The sequence below is a fragment of the Gasterosteus aculeatus genome, chromosome 1 (assembly GCF_964276395.1).
Source record: "Gasterosteus aculeatus chromosome 1, fGasAcu3.hap1.1, whole genome shotgun sequence".
Taxonomy (NCBI): domain Eukaryota; kingdom Metazoa; phylum Chordata; class Actinopteri; order Perciformes; family Gasterosteidae; genus Gasterosteus; species Gasterosteus aculeatus.
The window spans coordinates 11,899,329-11,921,684 of NC_135688.1; the positions used below are offsets into that span (position 1 = coordinate 11,899,329).

Genomic DNA, 22,356 nt, shown 5'->3' on the forward strand with positions numbered 1-22,356 from the left:
GACTTCATAATTTTTTCATCTTTATTTTTATGATCAAAGAATACAGATGGCACTTTCTTCATTCTTATTTAAACCTTTTAAAAGTTCCCGAGTACACAACCTCTAACTGATTACAAAGGTTATCACCGTTTATAAAATATGACAATAGGACTGACAACTTGATTAAGACTAACACCAAATTATAATGCAGGCAAATTCTATCCCCTTATCTCCACATTAATAAACTACGTGATTTGGTTATTATAAGTATAGATGAATGCTAAATCATCTTGTCATAAAGCTGTTCATGACATGGAGAATAGTAGAAAGACAGAAGTATAATGTTTATTGTTTGTCATTTGGCAGGAATGACCATGCATTTTAGAGGGTGATGTGCTGAGATGTCATGATGTGCATGTTAACGGGCGATTGATTTTCTTCTTCTGACAGTCACCACAAAGTAGGCAGCCATGGCGACGAGAAGAATAGATAAGATCACCACGCAGACAATAACACCGACCACGGGGCCGCTGTAGTTGCTCTCAGATGATACGCCTGTGAGAGCGTAGAAGAGGAAATGCATTAGGATATAAACACAGTATTATCCTACATGGGCATATTAAGTGATTTTGCTCATATGACTGAGAAAATAGTGACCAATCAAGATTCTTACCGTAGGAAGCAGCAAAATTCTGAGCATCTTCTGAAAAAAATAAAGAAATCTATAGTCAGCAAATGCCAAGATTCACTTTTTGTTATTAATGATCAAAATTACTGATAAGATTAAAATACATTCTTTCCTATTTGCACTTTTGCTTCAAATCAAAAGTGGAAATATCAAAAGCATTTGATGTCTGTTTGCAAAATGTGAAGCTGTCACCAGGCATAGATTAACCAGCGAGCCTTAATAATTAACATGTTATCCATATCTTGTTTTGGTAAATCATTTTTTTTCAACTTCCAGTCTATATTCTGACTGTAGCTTTATATTTGGCATACCAACGTGAGACCAGTGACGTTTTTTCTTTTCTCGGCAATAAAGCAAACAATCGCATTTGCCCTTAAGGAAAGATGGTCACTATGGATCAAATTAATATTGTTTGCTAAAAAAAAAGTTAAGTGCCCCGATTTTAAATATTTAATGGTAAAGTAAAGTGGGTCATTTTTAACCAAATTTTGACCATTTCTACATTTATTCAAGAAGTACGTTTTTAAAGTGAGTTATCTTTGATTGTATAATTTTTCCCTAAAGACGCACCGGTGCTTTGTTTCCCCACAAGAATGACAGGCGAGGTTAATGTAGCGTTGGGCGACACATCTGGTGCCTCTCTCTTTCTCCTTCCGGCTCCATTGCAAACCTGCTCAAAATAAATAAAGAGAAACAAATAAATCAAGTATGAATCAAACATAGTCAACAACTATTTTTGACATCTCGAAAATTAGGATTTGTCTCTACTCACCGGCTGTAATTGGCTACATGAGGACACCTCACACAGCCTGGTGACGCAGTGTATGAAGAAAGTGGAAATTGGTTTTCCGTTGTCCTGCACAAATCTGAAGGCCTCAAAGGAGAATTTTGCACTCTGGGACGCCCCATTCAGCTCCACTTTGGTTTGAGGGTCTTTTTGGCACCTTGTGAGGGAAAAAAAAGAGACAGGTGATGGCACTGCCCACGTGGAAGTGCAAAGAGCAATGGAGTTGAGTGGTAGATGAAATGGTGTGGTTATATGTATTGACCTCACCCAACAAAGAGGTCATAAAAGGTGGTCCGCACGGCGTAAGGACTTGTTGTTGCGAAACATCTGTCCAGCAACACGTTGAACCTGAAAGGACAGACAAGTGGATTTGAAGTGTAATTTCTTATTTATGTAACCTATGGTCAACTGCAAGCTGTCAAAACTTGAGTACTTGTTTGTCAGATTGGTGGCCTTAACCATAACAAAGATCTTGGTCTTCAGGTTTAGCCCAGTTGGTGGGATGGCAAGTTTCTGTGTGTAGAGGTCATCCTGTTCACAGAAAATTATTTTTAAAAATGAAGTTAAAAAGAGGAATGACAACTGTCCAATTCTCAAAAGCTACTGTGGAGCAGGTCTTACCTGGAAGAGCTGCATACTCAGTGTGCTGATGAAGCTGCCGTTGTTGTCTTGTATGGCAAGATTCATACCTGAACTGCATTAGATGAAGAAAAAACCCTGTATAAATCAAAATGTAGCCCGGTTCAAATGTTTTCACATGCAGTTTTATTCATGACACACTCACACGCTCAGCTGAGTGTTGTTCACGATGTACTGCATCGGGTAAGCGCAGGAGTACATGTACAGGAGCAGAGAGCGATAGGTGATGGACACAGACGGGTCTATCGAGGTAACAGCGCCAGAGATGTTGACGAACTGGACGTTCGAGAAGTCAGCAAAATCTCCAGTCCCAGCCTTATTGGTTATCTATTGAAGAGACAAATAGAACATATATACATTCTCTGGTCAATTCCTTGGTGGAGTTTTGAAGATATAACGACTTTCATTGCTTTGGTTTTCTTTTATTGATGATAAAATTAACCAAGAGCAGAAATGTTCTGCATGCCACAAAAATCCTTTTAGCCGTCATGGAATAAGATCTACCAGTACATATGTTAATAAAGTACCATAGTTTATGTATACTTTGCAAAAGTTATTGTAAAATACCTCCAACTTATTATTGCAGGATGAGATAGAACTGTCATTCAGGGGGAATCTGAACGTTAAAACTGGCGGGTTGGCGGTCCAGTCAGGAGTCCCATAGCACTGCGGTTTGTTTATCTGATTATTGAGGACCATCTGAGTCTCATTGTATAGAGCTTGGTACATCGGACAAAGGTAGATGCGCAGGGACATATACTCAGAGCCACAGGTCACATTTATGTCCGAATTTTCTGGGAAGGGTTAAAAAAAAGAGGAAGTTAATGGCAGACTGAAAATAACAGTAATTTAAGAGCATATGAATGAAAATGACACAAACCTGGAGGTCTTGTTGAACTGCTGCCTATGCAAGGAGGTGGTATCTGGGCCTCAATCCTCAGAATGAGGCAAAGCTGGCACGCAAGAATTACTACTCTCATATTTCTGTGAGTGGGCCATGAGAAATCAGAAAGACAATGAGATCCACGGCACTTGTCATCTTCTTTCAGAGGAAAGTGAAGTGCCTTGAAAAGAAAACTGTTCCAAATTTCTGACATGAAAAATGAGCGAACGAGGGAAAAACCGACTAAGTTATTAAAAGCAGTCACTTGAAAGACAAAGGAAATATATTCCTAAACTTGGGCTTCAAAGCGATTTATGAATATTTTCAGGAAAGAACTATCTTAAATTTAAAAGGGGAAATTTGAAGAACATCCTTTAATTCAGTTACGTTTTTTAATGAAGCTTTTCAAGATATATAATATATTATAAAATACTAACTGTACTTCCTCATTGACATATCTTGCATTTTGTAAATCAAGGGAATTAGAAGAATGTGCTATTATTTAACACATAAAACTCACATTCATTTTAATCGACCAAATTTGGTTGAAAACTTTCTTCATTGTTAATAAAGAATCTATGTATTTAAATTAAGTAAAAGAGAATAACATGTTTTATTGCAAAGATTAGAAATCAATAAAATTAACCTTATAGAAATACAAGGAAAAGGGATGTGGTGAAGATATTGCAGGGACTCACCTGTAAGCCGTCATTTTCCGTTTTCCTATCAGCTACACAACAAGTCTCCTCATTTATACTTTCTCCCCTACATGGGCGTGTGGAGCATCTCAGACAATAGTGTAACATGAGTTGGGTTTTTCACATAATTGACCCTTTTTTCTGAATATTTGTTCCATTTGAATAACACTTCATCTTAAATAGGTTATTTTTTTCACACAGTCTAATATGTCTAATATGCCAACTCAACGTATACTTACATTTATATATATATATATATATATATATATATATATATAAATTATACGTTCTACTTTATATAACAATATTTATATAAAGTTATTAATCTCTAATTAATCTTAAGAAATGGCAAACCAGGGTTTTTAAGTAATACGTCTCTAATAAGTCTTTGTGGAAACAGTTATTTTAGATGAAGTTTCTTAATCAGCATTTTCCATCTTTATAATGTATTTACTTCCTTGAACAAGTGGAATTCTGTGTTACAAAAAATATCAAAAGAATACTTATGGTTATATGAGCCTTTTTTGGTCATATTTGTTAATTTGAAATGATTCATTTCAAGTCCAGCTTGGTTGTATTATCAAAATGACGATATTGAACTCAGAAGAAATCATTCATTTGAGCGTGTACAAGTCCTCCATGAGGGCAGTAAGTACTTTAGTGACTGACACGAGTTAATTCCTTATTATGTAATTTCAATAAAACGTTAATTGGTTGCTTAGTTTTCTTTTTTAATGCGTAATGTACCTAAACAGCGATGTTTCTCAGCAGGGTGCCAGACTGAGACCCATGTTGCCATATTTACAGCCGTCACTTTTAAAGTGCCATTAATGCATGAGCAACCTGGAACATGGAAAAAAGAAGGGCAATGCAAGACTGATGGATTGTATTATTGCTGTGCAAAGGAAAACCCTTGATTGCGCTCTTGAGTTTGAGCAGGGTTACTGTTGCACAGGAAACCATAATAAAGATATACAGTGTTTTTTTTTACTCTTTGGACTTTGAAAGAGCAGGATATGGGCTCTGATCTCAAGTGTTCCCTTTGGGGATCTTATGATGTGATAAAAGTCTTTTTATTGTTCTTCGGAGAGCAAGTTTTACAATGGTTCAGTCTTGTTATGGCCTCAGGCTGTAAATAGAAGATGTTGGTGCTGTCGTGTACAGTCTGCAGGTAAAGACACACCTTTTAAAAGGAATCCAAAGTCTTTTGTGAAGCATTACAATATCAGGTCCCGGAGAACATCACCACAATACACCGTGACGATACAGCCTGCAAAAGGTGTTGTTTAGGTTACTTTAGATGTATCTGATGTCAAAGGCCAGTTTTAATATCCCCTTTGTGCTCTAAATAAGTATTTGTCTGCAAACCATGCCGTTAGTGTTACCGAGGGCACATTATAGAAGTCGGATCAGGGGCATTGAGCGTGGCCCTCGGGGATTCATTAAAGTAGGCTGGTACGAGATAGGATGACGCTGCACAGGATCCCCGTGTTGCCTGAGAATTAAGCAAGAGAGTGTATTGTTTGCTTTACTGTGACGGATGGAGGGGCTTCTCCCAGATGTATCAATATCAGCTTGTACGTTGGTCCACAACACATTTTGGTAAATTGGTGGAGACTAAAAATTAGGCAAAAAGAGAGTGAATATAGGACATATATCCATGAATGATAATTGGTTCTATTTAGGTTTTAGAGGGGTTTTATTAAATCTGACATTTCTAATTGAGCTTTTGTTGGCAATTTAAACAACAAGGAATTGATAGCAGCCTTATAGCCTGTGCAGGTCAAGTTTGGCAACTTGATTGACAAAGTAAATCCCAGGAATATGCTTGATTCAATATTGGTGGACATGTTCTGTCTAACTTGTATACATTGTAGTTGTTAGCTTTATCAGAACGTATCTTTTCTTTTCTTATGTCCATATTGCACGTTTGCATGCGAGTATTGGATTATTTAGTCTAACCTTATAGATTTCCTTTAAACAATAGGAATTTTGTATCAATCGTCAAAGGTCAATTCTGCACTCCGAGTCCCACCATCAAACAAATGTAACACCTATTCGTATTCGTAAACCAATCCCTGGGTTAGCTATTCAACTTGATGATCCATGACCTACTTGGTGGTTTTCGGGCGTGAATCTATAATGTCAATATCAGTTCTCAAATTAATATTTAGTGTTGCACCAAAGCGACAGAGACGTAATGGGGTTTAACCCGACACCTGTAGGTGGGTTTAAGCTTTTCCGGTCTCCTTGTACTTGCACTGACTCCAAAGAGTTATACAATACTTGAACTCTCCTTAGGTGGTGGAAATACTCCTTTTTATCCAAAAATGTAAGTACTTGAAGTTTTAGAGGTGATAATATGGCATGTTATATCAGGGTGAGTTATTCTCTCTCATTTGAATGCTTTTCTCAAAAAGAAGAAGTCTTTCTGATATGAACAAGAACGTACATCCTTGTGAGGTTTGGTTCCTGGAGAACAATTTGACTCGTCTCATGTCAACCTGAACCTTAAGCTGTGACATTTTTTAGAAGTATGCTTCGCTTCACTGCAAGCGTCTTTGACCCTCTACTCCAGCTTCTGTAATTTTCTGTAGAAACCGATTTTTGCCCTTCTCCTGTTCTTGGTGTGGAAGCCCTGAAAAATGTCTCCATCTCGCTCTGTATTTTTTCACCAAAACGCTTTGTTTTCCTGGATGATTTTTGTATATTCTTTGGCTTCCTGTTGGATACATTTCAATTTTCCTTCTTTCTTTCTTATTTATTTATTTTCTTTTTTCTTCTTAAAATATTCTTGGTTTCACTGGGTCATCCCTCACTCTTTGTCTGTATTCTCTCAGTACCTTTGCTCCAATGTCTTAAACTCCTTTTGGCATTTTAATGTGTTATCATAATTAATAACAATTTCAGATAGAAACCAGCATTATCTGCATGTTTACCGTTTAGTCCACACGCATTTATTTCAAAATGATCGGATTTAACTACTCATTAGTTTTTTATTTAAAAACAATAAATCTAAATATCACAACTTTTGTTTAAAATGAATCATAAATTTCTTTGATATTAAACCATTGAAAAAAATCTAGAAAGTGTATAATATACACAATATAAGTAGCTGTTTGAACCCTGAAATCTAAATATTAATTTCGGTAAATATCTCATCTCTCTCTAATTTAACACCGTGGGTTTAAATAGACAATAATATATTCTTAGTAAATACTTATGTCTGAATACCTCATTTTTTAATAAATATTTGTTTTTGTTGTGGGACCGCACTTTGAAATAATTTGGTATAATGCCCCATATATATATTCATATATACATTTATTTATGTCGGAGTAATCTGTTTCTTAATTTACATTGGAAAGTTCCATGTTGTAGCTTAAAATTATGAAAGTATACATACTAAAACGTATGTGCCTGTAATTATACTATTGCATCACATTGTCTTTGGTCATAATAAAGCTAATGTGAACTATACTTTATTATCACCAGGATGTCCAGGAACACGAGACAGGACGACTCAAACGATTCACAACAAATAAAACTAGAAGGCCTAGGGACAAACAGACTATCCAACGAGACTCACCGACCTTGACTAAGAGACAAGGGACATACAGGGTTTAAATACACTTGTGATTACATGGACAATCAGGGACAAACCGGACAATCACAGATGGGGTGAAAACACACTGGAGCAGGAACTGAAGTCAATCAGGGATACGAGAAGCAGGAAAATACAAAATAAAACAGGAAATAAACCCACGCTTATACGCTTACTTATACGTCGACTCAACAAGTTTGAAAGTAAATTCTAACTAAGCTGCCCAGTTGCATATAAAATAATGAAAAATAAACCTTGTATTATCCATCTATCCAACCAACACACCACCGTGAAAAATGAGTAATGCTTAGGATAAATAATATTAATGACAATCCAGTGAAGGACATGATTGAGCTATTTTGATTATAATACTTATGTAGTATTACTTAAGTAAGAGTTTGGATGATTGGGTTTTTGCTTGTAACATGGTATTTCTAAAATGTGATATTTAATATTTTACTGAAATTAAAAGATCTGTGTATTTCTTCCACGACTGGGCAGTAAGTAACGTATCAGAAGACTTCATCCACCAGTGTTTGTTAGCGATTGCTCGAAGGCACTAGAAAGCCAAAACATTCCGCAGACTTGGTAGCAACTGCTGAGTCATTCTTTAGCTAATTCTGATTGGTCCATTAATGGCGCTGTGACGGAAGCCGATTGGCCATCATCGCTCCTCCCATGTTCTGGAGAGTTCTTAGACGGGAGACAGCGGGATAAAAGGAGCCATTACACAGTGAAGGATCCTGTTGTATCTGCATTGACCAACGGTTCTCTAACGACGAGCAGACTTAAGCACCGGAGGTAAGTATTCTCTAGGTGAATTATGTACTGTAGTCATTTTACTAGGTCTGTACTCGCGATAAGTTACGTTTTACTGTCGTAAACGTCACACTATTCAAGTTAACGTTAGCTGGCGCCATTAGGGTTTGGCATTAATTTGGCCTTCCCGAGGCCCGGCTTCATATTGTAACGCTGTCTTAAGGCCATTAATGTCTCCTCCATATCTTATTAACCGGTGCGTTAGGATGACTTTTCAATGTCAGAGTTAATTTTAGGGCTAACTTATCTTATCCCGAACGTCGCAGAAAATAGCCGCTAATATAAAAAATAGTTTGCGATTTGGGTTGTAAAGTCGCTAATGTGCGTCGAGGTTTGGCTCGTCATTTAACGTTACGGTTCAAGGTGAGCGTTATTGATCGTAAATCGAAAAGACTCGAAACGAATGTTCCAGAAAGTTCCAGGCTGCGCCGGTGTGAATGACGCGCCATGCGGTGGACCACGTGGGCTCACGACGCCATTCATCCTCTTTGTAACCGGCTCATTCCTTCCCTGCCCTTGAAACCAAACGACCGGCACGCCCGATCGACCCTGGTCAAGTTCGCCTCTAGGAGTCCTAGATGAAGTTTTAAACTATTTATTTTCAATAATCTACGTAAAATGCTATTCGCCACCATCGACCAGTTCGCGCCTTACACAATCGATAGAGCACGTTGCATAACGTCACTCATTTGCCTAAAATAAGCCCCGACCCATGGCCTTCTACAGGTAATCCTAGATTATCTACAGATATACACAGTAATCATTTACACAATTTCCCCAACATACGGCATAGTATTAATCATTAATTGGATCAATTCTCCACACCCAGTTGTACCGGATATAAACGGTACACTCATGTTGCCTCATACTTCCTGGAACTACTAGCATTTGTAAATTTCCTTTCAGAGGCCTACACTGTGCTCATTAGCCCGTCGCCATTTATGAGAAGCATTGTTAACCTCCCATGTGGCTTAACCCACGGCTAACATTAAATTGTGTTAGTCTGCTGTTGTGGCAACTCAAAACTTTGGTTTCCAAGAAGTCCCCACTGACTGAGTCATCCAACTGTTTGCCTACTCATTTTCCAGATTTTATTTGGTTTAAGATGAAGATTAAGTTGAGCACCCAGTTTCACATGATTGCTTCTCAAACCAAAAGATTTAAGTTGTCAGAAACTTAAAAGTGTACACACTGAAATCAAAGGTTTCACATTTTAAAAAAGAAATAAAACTATTTGTTTAACAATTAAATTGAGTGGATTCACTTATAATCCTCCATTATGCCACTTCGCACCACTGTGGCCACACACGGCTGCAGTCTGTCTTGTAATTGCATGGTCAGTTTAGTGCCAACATGATTGACTGACATTTTTTTTTTCACCTCAGGAACCATGTCTAAGGGACCAGCAGTCGGCATTGACCTGGGCACCACCTACTCCTGTGTAGGCGTGTTCCAGCATGGCAAAGTTGAGATCATTGCCAATGATCAGGGAAACCGCACCACGCCCAGTTACGTCGCCTTCACGGATACTGAGAGGCTCATTGGAGATGCAGCCAAGAACCAGGTGGCCCTGAACCCCAACAACACCGTATTTGGTAAGAAATATTTTTGTCTTAACAAGTTTGATTGGATAACTTTCACGTTTCTGTTTATTAATTGTTTTCATTGTTCATTTTTTAGATGCAAAGCGTCTCATTGGCCGTCGGTTTGATGATAATGTTGTCCAGTCAGACATGAAACACTGGCCATTTACAGTCATTGATGATTCGACACGCCCAAAGGTACAAGTAGAGTACAAGGGAGAGACAAAGGCCTTCTACCCAGAGGAGATCTCCTCCATGGTGCTCATTAAAATGAAGGAGATTGCAGAGGCATACCTTGGGAAGGTACGGTTGTTAGTCTTGTCAGTTCATTGTAGAAATTTTAGAATTTGTCCCACAACTTAAACTTGATGATGATCTTCTTTCAGACTGTAACCAATGCAGTGGTGACTGTACCTGCCTACTTCAACGACTCTCAGCGCCAGGCTACCAAAGATGCAGGGACCATTTCTGGACTAAATGTCCTTCGTATCATCAACGAGCCAACTGCTGCTGCCATCGCTTACGGCCTAGACAAAAAGGTTAAAACAATATTGTGTGTGAGAAATTGTCTCAAACGCAGAAATTTGTAATCTGCTTGGCTAAAACGCATCATGCTATATCAGAAAATGTACTAATCTAATGGTTTCAAACTACAGGTGGGAGCTGAGAGGAATGTCCTCATCTTTGACCTGGGCGGCGGCACATTCGATGTCTCCATCTTGACTATTGAAGACGGCATCTTCGAGGTCAAGTCAACGGCAGGAGACACCCACTTGGGTGGCGAAGACTTCGACAACCGCATGGTCAACCACTTCATCTCAGAATTCAAACGCAAGTACAAAAAAGACATCAGCGACAACAAGAGGGCGGTCCGCCGTCTGCGTACAGCGTGCGAGAGGGCCAAGCGCACTTTGTCATCCAGCACTCAGGCTAGCATTGAAATCGACTCCCTGTACGAGGGAGTCGACTTCTACACCTCAATTACCCGGGCCCGGTTCGAGGAGCTGAACGCAGACTTGTTCCGAGGAACCCTGGAACCTGTGGAGAAGTCTCTTCGTGACGCCAAGATGGACAAGGCTCAGATCCACGACATTGTCTTGGTCGGAGGTTCAACTCGTATTCCCAAGATCCAGAAGATGCTGCAGGACCTTTTCAACGGGAAGGAGCTGAACAAGAGCATTAACCCAGATGAAGCAGTGGCCTACGGTGCAGGTAACACCGCCCCCTCCCCATAAAATGACACTTTTGTACTGGTAAACACCTGACAAAGAGAAGCAGTTTAGAAAATATAATATCCACCCTTTTTGTTTTTCAGCGGTGCAGGCTGCCATCCTGTCTGGTGACAAATCTGAGAACGTGCAGGATCTGCTCCTGCTGGATGTGACCCCCTTGTCTCTGGGCATTGAGACTGCTGGAGGAGTCATGACTGTGCTCATCAAGAGGAACACTACTATTCCCACAAAGCAGACCCAGACCTTTACCACCTACTCGGACAACCAACCTGGTGTGCTCATTCAGGTATGACCGCCATAATCCGCTGAAGAGAACACAATCCTAAAGACCTCTTGCATTTGAATAAATCTTTAATAACCCATTGACCTGTACAGGTGTTTGAGGGAGAAAGGGCCATGACCAAAGACAACAACCATTTGGGCAAATTTGAGCTGACTGGAATCCCACCTGCACCGCGAGGAGTTCCTCAGATTGAAGTGACCTTTGACATCGATGCCAACGGCATCATGAATGTGTCCGCGGCTGACAAGAGCACCGGGAAGGAAAACAAGATCACGATCACCAACGACAAAGGTAACCCCAAGAAAATGTATGCTTCTTAATTGCAAAACGTAAAGTCAGATTCAGCTTTGTTAAAAACCCTAAAAATCCCATCAGGTCGCTTGAGCAAGGAGGATATCGAGCGTATGGTCCAGGAAGCCGATAAGTACAAGGCCGAGGATGATGTGCAGAGGGAGAAGGTGTCTGCCAAGAATGGTCTTGAGTCGTACGCCTTCAACATGAAGTCCACAGTGGAGGACGAGAAGCTGAAGGACAAGATCAGCGAAGAGGACAGACAGAAGATTGTGGAGAAGTGTAGCGAGGTCATCACCTGGCTTGATGGGAATCAGGTGTGAATTACAACAGGTTTCCTGGTTAACTTTTGTTGCACAGGTGTAAAAATATATCACATTAACCCTTTCCCCTTTTTTTTAACAGTCTGCAGAGAAGGAGGAGTTTGAGCATCAGCAGAAGGAGTTGGAGAAGTTGTGTAACCCCATCATGACCAAACTCTACCAAAATGCTGGTGGGATGCCTGGTGGGATGCCCGGCGGGATGCCTGGTGGGATGCCAGGTGGCTTCGGCGGAGCTGGTGGTGCTCCCGGCGGTGGCGCGTCCTCCGGCCCGACCATTGAGGAGGTCGACTAAACCTGCAGTTTACCAACTTGCATGAGCTTGTTCTCCCTTTAAGAAAGGGTCAGTGAGGGCATATCGGTCATATCTGAGTTCTTTCAGAACCTTCACTGATGGCTCTTTTGGATTGTTATAATGTCAAACACGGGGCTCATGGCAACACTTCTCTGTGGCTTTTCAGAAGTCCTTTCAAGCGGCGTTTTATCCAGAAATGTCTATTTCCACGGTGTTTTTCCCCCATTTTTTTTCTCAGTTTGTTCCAAATGCTTTGCAAAATAAACCTTTTTTTTAACCTTGAACTGGCTTTTTCATCTTACAATATTAATTACAAATGCTACTGTAGCCAAATGATTTGAGCATTTACATAAAACTACATAAGAAATGTTAAAGATGCTGCAGTTGACTTTTAATATGGCTATGACTAGTTTGATTCTGGTGAGGGAAGTCTCTTGTCCTGGATTGAGTAGCGTCTGGATTTCTCACCTTTCATCAAAGTTATCAACTCCAACCCTGCTGTGCATCTGACAGTTGCAATAATAAAGGGACCAACAACATGTTTCCCATTTATTTAGCACCAACATGAAGGAGTTGCAAAGTTTATAAGCAGTATTATTCTGTTATTCCATTGACCTTTTGTTTTTGTAGGTCAGCGTGTGGAGTTTCTTGGGCATTCGTGCATCCGGTAGGCACACATGTAGAAGATACCTGGAATAATAAGATGGATGAAAAACTGAACACAATAAGCATATGTGCAATTTCCTTATTCAATGAGACCTATACCTGAGAAGAATGTTAGCACCACTGACACCCATCCCATTATGTAGGACCAGGAGAAGCGCCAGCTGCCATAGCGTTTACCGTAGTAGTTCACTGTCACTCCTGTGTACACGGCCATGGCCAGCAACACAAAGAAGCCTGCGCAGAGAAAGGAATGTTTAATTGACGAAAGAGTTGCGCTGCATCAGAGGGGCTTGGCCAAACCGTGGTGGAGACGCTTACAGGAGATGAAGAAGAGGATGCCGGCTGCAAAGGTCTTGTCGAACCCCTCTGAGGAGTAGTGGATAAAGGCCATGACGCCAATCACAATGCCGATGAAACAAGCCAGCAGAGAAAGAATCATGAGGGCCCGGGTGGCATCCCAGTACGCTGTGGGTGAGAGACAAAATGAATTATGAATTGTGCTTAAATTTTACACACAATATTTGTGGCGTTTACGGAGCTGGTGTATGTTTGTGTTTGTGAATAGACTCGTACGTTTAATTAAACATGACAGATGACTGAAAATAACTAAACCTCTTGATATATAACTTGTTCAAATATTCCATAGTCTCAACCATAGCCTCTGTACTACATGTGATACCCTACTCATTAAGGTCAGTGTGAAGTTAACAGACTGATTGTCAGCACACTAATAAATAAAGATGAGGCCCGGGCCGGTGTGCACATGCACTGAGTCTCACCGATGCTGTCTGTGTGAGTCATGCATTTCCCCGGCACACAGTAGCGCCACAGGCCCTGGTGCATGTAATTGCTGGAGTGACGGTACTGCATCCAGTAGTCAGTTGCCGTGGAGACAATGAGGAGTATGTTCCCGACTCCGGCGCAGAATAAACCACCTCCCATGAAGCTGTACATCCTGCCCCCAAAAAAAACAATAAAGCCCACTGACTGACAGTGGGAAAACAGAGCAGGTCAGGGAGTCTGAAACATCTGTACCCTACACTACCAATTAAAGCACAAACTCCTGTTAGAGCGTCGGGCAACACCAAATATGAATAAAACAAGAACTAAATACATTCAGCAGGGTGCCACAAATGTTAGAGTGGAGCGTGACATATCTGATTGTGGAAGCAGTACTCGTTATGCAATGACAGCAGGAATTGACACGGTGAACAAGCAGCCAGCTCAGTCAGACACTCCTCAACCTGCCAGACTGAGGGCGAGTCCATCTTTAAAAACATTTTCCAAAGACACAGAAATGTATTTTCGATTTGGGGCAAGACTACCGTGTTTCTAAAGACATTTTACATGTAATGCTGAACTATAGAATCATTATCAATGTATCTAAAATAGATTTAGAAATTCAATTGCATCCATAGACGGATCCCATCTTGGGTCAATAGTTCATTAAAAAAGGAGTTTACCCAAGCCTCCTAAAAGCTAATGTAGAGGACATTTACAGTTCAAGGACTCCCAATCGTAAGTATTAAAAAATTGCACATTTCATTTCACACAATATTTTAGTTTTAATGACCTACCTTTATCTTTTCCTTAGAAAGAAGTTAGAGATTCTAATATTTCGGGTTATCAAAGCACACGGGAGCCCGATATTGTCGCAGTGCAGGCAGGAAAGTTTTGTTTGTGCTTAGGAAACGGAGCGAACAAACGGGCTGATGGAACAATGGAGCACGCTGAGCCACAACCAATCATGGAGAGTTTTGTGTTTTAAGGAATCTGCTGAAAATACAAAATTGTCAAAGCGCTGCACACAACTCAGTAATACTGATGACACTGGGCTTTTAATTCAAAATGCAGCACAACCACACGCCTTCAATAGGCCTCCCCACAGAGAGATGGTTTGAGTTCTAAAATGTAAAAGCTAATCCCAGCATGTTTCCGTTAATGTTGCTTCGCCATCATTATTATAATTCAAGTTTTGCAATGTGTTCATTTACATTCAATCAATCATTTGCATAAATGTGGCGGAACAACGGTGGGACAACTGCCGGCATTACATTGAGTAAACACTGCGGTCTTATTGCCAAAGGCTTTGGGCATTCGCCTTGCTGTTTTCACACACCTGCAGCACTGTGCCATGTCAGGGGGCTTCTTGAGCCATAGCAGAGATGCTATCTGTATTATGAGGCATTTGAGGCACCGCCTGCTGGTGCGCTGCACTGCCACCAGCAGGCGGCAGTGCAGTGCACCAAACAACTCTTCGCCTCAAGTCACGAAATCCCTTCATATGAAGATGTGATGCTGTTGAGAAGCTCAGGGAGGAATGCTAGAGGAGCTTTAATTTAGCCACATGATCACATTCAACAATTACAATTATGTAATTGTAACAATTATGGAAAGTTTGTTTGGATCAAATCTGAAAAGCCACTGGCAGTTGATGAGTACAGATTTGTGTCGATTCTTCTCTATGTCTGACCTGTTCTCACAACTTAAATTCTGGTAGTTTTACAGACAAAATGCAGCACGTGTAATTGGGGCCACCGAGCGTCACAGTCACCATGCGTGTGTTATTTATGACCTATTAAATGGGGACATTTATTCAGACGTGCAGTAACGACTGAGTCATTGGTTGGATTTTGTCTTAAATGAATGGGCGTGTTGCTAGTGTTTGGGATAGAATAATCCAAATTCTTGTGAGATTTTTCAATGATTTGATGATTGATCTGATTTCCATTCTACAAAACCATTTTCGACCATTAGTCTTTCCTGATCCAGAATTGACATAATTATCTTCTTAATTTGAGACGCTAATCACTTTTCATGTCTCCTGTGTTGTTTTATTGCCTTGTATGTTGGTTTTATGTAAAGCATAAATAATCTCCTTTCCATTATGAAAATGACCAGCAGCTCCTGCTTAGTTTATTGATCCTGCAGGATCAGATACAGATGAACACCTGTCGAGCAGGTAGGGATACACTGCAGCAGGATAATCCCCACCTGGCTTCAGCTAGTAATGTATTGTGATCCCGGAGGTGTCAGTATTCAGGCAGGCCTTCTTTAATTCAGTTTGAATTCATACCACTAATGTTTTATGGCTCAGTTTTCCTCTTTATTTGGATTTACAGACACCCCACAGTCCACCCACCCACCACAGCTTTACAAAATCCTGTGGAAAACCCTGCTTATGATGCTACTTCACCTTCCACCAGAAGGCTGTTTTCACACCCGTCAGACGAAGAGGGTTTAAGTTGAGGACGTGTATGCATGAGCTGATTTTGCTCGTAAATCACAACCTGTCTGGGGATGAATCGTGGAACAAAAACTTTTCGCCAGTCTAAACAAGAGGATTTTCCATCTTCCCGTTGATCCAATTGAGTAGACTTGTGAACATATGTGAAGTGGACTCAATAAAAGACTATGGGTGGCCATTTGTGTGTGTGTGTGTCTGTGTGTAAACCACAGAGACCTTAATCCACACTACAGGCCTAACAGCATAAAATGGTTGGACCCTTCTATATTGCGTTGGATTACCATTATCCTTCTCCTAGCCTGGTGGGACCCAGGGAGTAGCGCCGGAGGCAGTGGAGTCCAACTCACTTTCCACACCATCCAACTGCCTTCTTGGCAAAACACGGAGTTTGAGGATCTGCACCAAAGCGCTGGGACGGCGACGGCACAAACGAAGCTTGTCAAATCTTACTCTCACATTTCAAGAATGTTCACAGTCAGGTGAAGGTTACTTCCTTTGATTAAACCGTATTCACAGACAGGTCTTCCGTAGAATTCTGTAATCTGAAGAAGGCATCAAATCATTCCCTGCAGCTCGTGTGAGAAGAGTCATTTTACTGGAGCAGGAGATAACAAACCCCTCAGAGACGGCTCTGATGGAAAAATGAGAGCTCACTCCTCCGTCTACCCCCCCCCCCTTTCTTGTCCGTCTTCTCCTGCAAGGCATCAGAATTATCCAACACACATACAGCTAGTTTCATAAATATATTATTTTGAATATGCTTTGCTTTTGCTACATTTTAAATGTGTATTCTCCACAACAAAACTCCTATTTATATGTTACCTTTACACAATGAAGATTCGTACTTACAGAACTAAGAGGCTAATCACAGTGCTACATGCTAAAGTCAGCATGCTATTTAGAGTTTGGCTCAAAATAAATACATTAGAAAAATACAATGTTTTGCTAAATTACTTGTTGTGAAAAGAAAATCTTAATTTTAGACCCCAGATTATTTTACAAAGCAGCAGGGAAATAAAGGTTTTTGATCCTAGTCTATAATATGAAAAGAGAAAAGAAAAGATCACTAAATAAGGAACAGTTCAGGGGAGTGGAGATGGTTGTAAATGTAAGAACGTAAATGTAAAAACGCAGCCCCACCAGGCCCCACCGCCCTGTGTGACTCCCCCGTCACTATTGTGGAGTCCTTCTGTTTTCTGGGCTCCATCACAACCCAGGACCCCAAGAGGCCTCAGCAGAGGTTGTTCTTCCTGAGGCAGCTCAAGAAATTCAACGTGCCAAAGGTGATGATGGTGCACTTTTACACGCTGTAGTACGCTGCAGCCACAGCCAAGGACAAGGACAATGGCAGGCCGCTCTGCAGAGAGGGTGATCGGCGGCCGTCCTTCTAGGAACCCTGAAGCGAGCTAGAAGGATTGTATCCGACCCCTCTCACCCGGACAAAAACTGTTCGTGTCCCTTCCATCTGGCAGGAGGCTGAGGTTCATCAGGACCAAGACCTCACGCCACACAAACAGCTTCTTCCCGTCGGGGTCATCATGAAAGCCCAGGTCCCCCACTGGACACTTGCCTGTGCATTTTATCTTTTTTTTATCTTATTTTATATCCTTTTATATTCTATTGTTAATTTAATTGTACATTAATCTCCTGCTCCATGTGTGCACCACCCACCACGACAATTACCTGTATGTCCAACATACCTGGCAAATAAAAAGTTTGTTATTCTGATTCTGATTCTAATTCTGAGTGAGTCTTCCCAATTTAATGGCAAACTATTCTATAGATTTTAAAATATATATCCAGCCGGCGGATCACCAGAGCTGGACCGACAGACATTCCTGGCACTAAAGCTATGGCGCAAGAGCGGCAAAAAATGCTTTAATTCGGACATGCACAGAAGCATTTTTGTAATAAATGTTTTATTTAGCAGTTTAAAAATAATAATAGATCTTGACAGAAATAACACACTGGTGATCTACAGGGATACCACAGTACACAGTCACACGGCAATGAGAAATGAAAAGACAAACACACAAACACTACATCATGCACTGACACAAACACTGAGACACATATACACACACACACACACACACACCCACACACACACACACCCACACACACGCACGCACGCACACACGCACACACGCACGCACGCACGCACACACACCAGTTCATTAGCCATTGTTCGGCCTTGTATCTTCTCCAGCTTTTGTCAAATGCGCACATCATCATGGTTTCATTGACCGGAGTAAACAGAATATACATTCATTTATTTGCTGTACAATAATGTAATTGTTACAAGAACTTCCCAATGGCTAAAAATACTGTATTTTTTAACCCCAGATACACTGCTGGTAATACATCATCCGATCACATTTTTTACAAAATTGAAAAGATGGCTATATACATGAAAGAGTGATCAACATAAAATCATTAGGATAAAACAAAAATACACTGTGAAAAGGCAGATGGCGAGCCTTGATGCTTTCCCTTAAGTCTTCAGCTTCCCATAGGTTACCATGGCAACAGATTGATGGCTTGCAAAGACAGGGAACCGGAGGATTAGAGGACTTCATTCATTGGCGTCCATCTACACTCTGGAAACACACACACAGAGAGCATTGAGACAGTGGATGCAGAGTCACATTTAAATACAGGTTACAGAAACAGAAGCGTTGAGATTAATAAACACTGTAGAGCCTGACCAGTAGAGAATCGTTATAAGCAATACCAATAATATATTGGGATATTTTATTCTCAATTCTTTTTTAGAATTCATCATGACGCAAGTTTTGATCAAGATACATTCTGACAGGGGCATTTTAACATTGAGGGATACACTTCTCAATGCCGACAAAAGATCAATTACTGCTGGTTTTTCTGCACATTTCAAATTTCCACCTAATAATGACTGTCAAGACCTTTGAAGTGAGAAACAGTTTGTGAACTGATACAAATACAGTATTTGACTTACTAGATGGGATGACGTACTAGAGCTATAATAATAATAATTGTGCACAAGAATAACACCATTGCACTAATCAGTTTGTATTAATGATTTTTCTCTGTTTATAATTATAATTATTTCATTGGTGCCCCCTTTTATTAGAGCATCCACCAAGACAAATTCTGTATTTTGTATGTAACATACGTGGAAATAAAGTCCTTCCTATTCTGATTGTGATTACCTTCTTTATTTTTAAACACAAAATGGCCGTTGAACACTAAGGCAATTGAGCTATACAAATATAATTAAAATGAAATATCCTTTTTGTAAACCCCCGGTTTTGGTCACGCATAGTGTACATGCTAGAAAACTTGACGGGAGCCACTCATAGTCTTTGACGTTTAGTGGTTCTCTGTGTTACATAACGGCTTAAACGTGCACCAAGGAATCTGACAAGCAGCTCAAATTCCCCCCAGTCTGCTGTTGAACTGACCGTGACCCGCACTATACAATTTCGTTCAGGTTTAGACGTACCTCATCTCTCCTCCGGCCGGTGGTGGAGGGGCGTGACAGGACTCCCCCTCCCAGGGAACCGTAGCCGGACATCTGGACCTGGGGCAGAAAGCTGGGCTGTCCGTATGGGATTAAATCCTCATCTGGTGATGACAAACAAATCACTCCAAGATACAGCTGTATTTATATAGGTTAAGTCCTAAGTGATGGAGCAGACTGAATAATAGACCCCCTGCCACTAAAAGCAGGGCGACTACTATGGAAAAATAAATGTGCATACACGGGCGGCAGTTGGTTCTTTTTTAAGCCCAAAGGGATTTGTGTGAAGCATTACAATAAGATTAATACACATTTATTTGGGTTCCAGCTGTTGAAGCGAATGGCATGTGCTGTTGGGAGTGAAATTGTTCTTTTATCATCCATTGTTGACAGACAGCAGCGTGACGCTGCAGCGCTGAGCCTGGCATGTTGTTCTTACCCTGTGATAACAACTCTGTAGGTCCTATTCTTTCGGGTGATAAACGTTGTCCGCTCTTCTCAAGGGTCGGTGAGTCGCTTCCCGCTTTACTTTCAGTGTCTGTCCGGCTGCGGCTCAAACCATCCGCCAAGAGCCGCAGGGGGTCATCTGTCGAGGGGGGGGCGGGTGCAGGGGGAAGTTCTGCATTGTATTGCAATGGTGATTAGAAACGACAGGCAGGTAATGGTTTGCAAGAGCTTTCCCCAAAAAGTCAAGCAGTTCCTGGAACAGTCTTTGACATTAGCAATATCATGACTTGCTTAAAATGGTTAGACCACCATCAATGTAAGCAGAATATTTCCCTACAGCCACGCTGCTACTATGGTTTAAAATGCTCATAGCCCAAATGAATCAGATGGAAAGTGTTTGTTTTTTCCAGTTAGAAAGAGCGTTATATACCTGCTTGGCTGTGTAGCTCTCGTCTGGGTTGTCCATCTTTAAGTGTCTTCTTCTTACTCTTGGATCTGTGTGCCTGGACTGCAGGGCTGGAGCCGGCAGTTGGAGCACAAGATTGTCCTGACAAGAGAGCACGCTGACGTCATCTTCGGGGAAACTTAGAGCAAACTAAAGGACGCCGAGCTGCGCCATGAATAAATGTGACACGATTTTCACGCACAAGTACTTTCTGCTGAATAACATCATAAACTAAATTATAGATGACACTGTAGTTGTGCACTGCCTCGCGGGAAGCGCCTTCCAAAGATGAAATGCTTCAAAGGTGCAAATGCGCAAAATCCGGCCTGACGTTTTGTTCAAAACATTCAAAAGAATAAACTGACATCAGCTACTCCCGGCGAAGACGTGACAATGTTGAAGTTACATAAAAGACGTCTTGTATTACCACTTGTACCTTGAGAGGCGTTAGGCGTCACTGTAAGTTCTAGTCGGCTTTCTAATGGGAGTGGACAAAGAAGTGGAGCAGCTCCGAGAGCTTGTCAATCACGTTCAAGTTTGGATATAGATACAAGGTAGCAGTAATTAAAACCACAACGTGTATGTTTTAAATGGAGATTGTGTGTGCCCAGAAGAAGAGGGAGCATGCAGTCACACAGTACACCTTTAAAATAGAATATGAACGGACCGGTACCGTTGAAATCGTCTGCCCATTGGCTGGCGAGGTAGATCTCCCCTGCCGCCTGGGCCCTGGGGGCGGCAAACAGGTCCGGGTTGGACTGGGACACCTTGGAGGACGAGTGGTGACGGGCCAACAGGTCCAAGTGCTGCAGCCGCGGGCTGCGTGCGTCTCGCTGGGCGGCGCACGTCAGCGTTGCCGCGTAGGGCAGCTCGGCCGGTTTGGAGGGCGGGCTGGAGAGTTCCTCCCTGGAAGAGTCCATCAGGTAGGTCCTGGCGGGCAGCGGAGGACACCAGTTGTCGTCTTCCTCCCCAGAACTACAGGATGGACAGTGAGCAACAGTGTGAGTGCAATGTATGTAAGTAAAACCCCTTCACAGCCGTGCCAGTGGGTCTGTGAGGCTGCACAGCGGTGCTTTGAGAGATAATATCAATGTTATTTATTCAATGTGCTAACATTTGTTTACTAGGACTAAACACAAAGGTATAGCTGAATTTGTATTTTAGCTATTAGGTTAGAAATCACATTTAATTCACATGTAGTACGAGCTATTATAAGTGAGATTTAAAGGGGTACTGGTGTTTTCAATGTGGGTGGATTTGCGTTACTGGCGTCTGGTGCGTCCCTGCTCACCCACCGCGAGCGGTCCACTGCGTGACACACGAAATTACGCGCTTAACGTCATCAGATGGAGCCTCCGGTGGGTGAACAGGGAGCTCCGGGCGCAGGCAACACAGCGAGGAAGCTGAACGTTCATTCGTTTGTAAAAAAAAAGCAAAAACATCGACATTGATACGAAGTGAGTTGAAAATCAGCAACGTTTACTTTTAGATCGGTCTGAGGTGGACTTAAATATCCGTGCATAATCGACAGACCATCACTGCCATCAATACTGATGTAAGAAAAGATGTACGTAAGTGAAGGAGGATTTGTTAAAGCAGTTCAATGAAAAGTGGACGACACAGAGTTGGAGAGGACCACCCTTCGTGATCCGCGTTGTCACTGCAGCGCCGGCAGGGCTGATTTAATGATGGACGCGTCGTCATAAAATGGAAAGTACTAATCCAGACTGTCAGATGGTGGCTAATGTCATTACAGAAGACACGCCGTCCCATCCCACCCCGTTATGTCCACAATCTAATCTGTCAGAACTAGTTAGGGGAGACACTCCCCTTGGAACCCCCACAGCTCAATCCACTCGCTGCCTGCAGACACTGTTGTTAATTTGAAAACACCCTCAATCCAAACTTGGCTGCAGATTTCTTTGACGGCCTTGGCCGAGTTACAGGG

At 41.5% G+C, this 22,356-nt stretch overlaps 4 protein-coding genes across 8 annotated transcripts in view; 1 reads left to right on the top strand and 3 right to left on the bottom strand.

Moving 5' to 3' along the window:
* Positions 1-3: 3 nt before the first annotated feature.
* LOC120823849 (zona pellucida-like domain-containing protein 1) lies at positions 4-3,703 on the bottom strand. 2 transcript variants are annotated; one of them, XM_040184272.2, is made up of 11 exons: positions 3,675-3,703; positions 2,974-3,077; positions 2,661-2,887; positions 2,239-2,420; positions 2,076-2,148; positions 1,888-1,985; positions 1,722-1,802; positions 1,440-1,611; positions 1,238-1,337; positions 653-682; positions 4-534 (listed from the first exon to the last, which is right to left on the bottom strand). In XM_040184272.2, the coding sequence occupies exons 1-11, from the start codon at positions 3,686-3,688 to the stop codon at positions 398-400; spliced, it is 1,218 nt and encodes a 405-aa protein (XP_040040206.2). In that variant the 5' UTR covers positions 3,689-3,703; the 3' UTR covers positions 4-397. The 2 variants fall into 2 exon arrangements, with proteins under 2 accessions (XP_040040206.2, XP_077954607.1); XM_078098481.1 differs by having other exon boundaries at positions 262-534; positions 653-679.
* A 4,070-nt stretch (positions 3,704-7,773) lies between these two features.
* On the top strand, positions 7,774-12,385 carry hspa8b (heat shock protein family A (Hsp70) member 8b). The gene is made up of 9 exons (XM_040184259.2): positions 7,774-8,079; positions 9,483-9,692; positions 9,778-9,983; positions 10,067-10,219; positions 10,337-10,892; positions 10,996-11,198; positions 11,288-11,486; positions 11,571-11,803; positions 11,892-12,385. Exons 2-9 carry the CDS (start codon positions 9,488-9,490, stop codon positions 12,099-12,101), a joined length of 1,965 nt encoding a protein of 654 aa, XP_040040193.1. The 5' UTR covers positions 7,774-8,079; positions 9,483-9,487; the 3' UTR covers positions 12,102-12,385.
* Positions 11,889-14,506, bottom strand: lim2.3 (lens intrinsic membrane protein 2.3). Of its 2 annotated transcripts, none has more exons than XM_040184285.2 (5): positions 14,345-14,506; positions 13,547-13,754; positions 13,086-13,232; positions 12,867-13,001; positions 11,889-12,791 (listed from the first exon to the last, which is right to left on the bottom strand). In XM_040184285.2, the coding sequence occupies exons 2-5, from the start codon at positions 13,719-13,721 to the stop codon at positions 12,733-12,735; spliced, it is 516 nt and encodes a 171-aa protein (XP_040040219.1). In that variant the 5' UTR covers positions 13,722-13,754; positions 14,345-14,506; the 3' UTR covers positions 11,889-12,732. The 2 variants fall into 2 exon arrangements, with proteins under 2 accessions (XP_040040219.1, XP_040040227.1); XM_040184293.2 differs by having other exon boundaries at positions 12,638-12,791; positions 13,547-13,722.
* A 3,410-nt stretch (positions 14,507-17,916) lies between these two features.
* Positions 17,917-22,356, bottom strand: part of LOC120823871 (roundabout homolog 2) — a 41,697-nt gene continuing 37,257 nt past the window's right edge. For 2 of the 3 annotated variants that reach the window (XM_040184315.2, XM_040184306.2), the window contains exons 22-26: positions 21,076-21,383; positions 20,394-20,510; positions 19,956-20,135; positions 19,499-19,620; positions 17,917-18,614 (exon numbers count right to left, since the gene is read on the bottom strand). In XM_040184315.2, coding sequence (XP_040040249.2) covers positions 18,594-18,614; positions 19,499-19,620; positions 19,956-20,135; positions 20,394-20,510; positions 21,076-21,383 — 748 coding nt within the window. In that variant the 3' untranslated portion in view covers positions 17,917-18,593. The remainder of the gene's footprint in view (positions 18,615-19,498; positions 19,621-19,955; positions 20,136-20,393; positions 20,511-21,075; positions 21,384-22,356) is intronic. The other variant, XM_040184325.2, reaches the window with a different exon arrangement.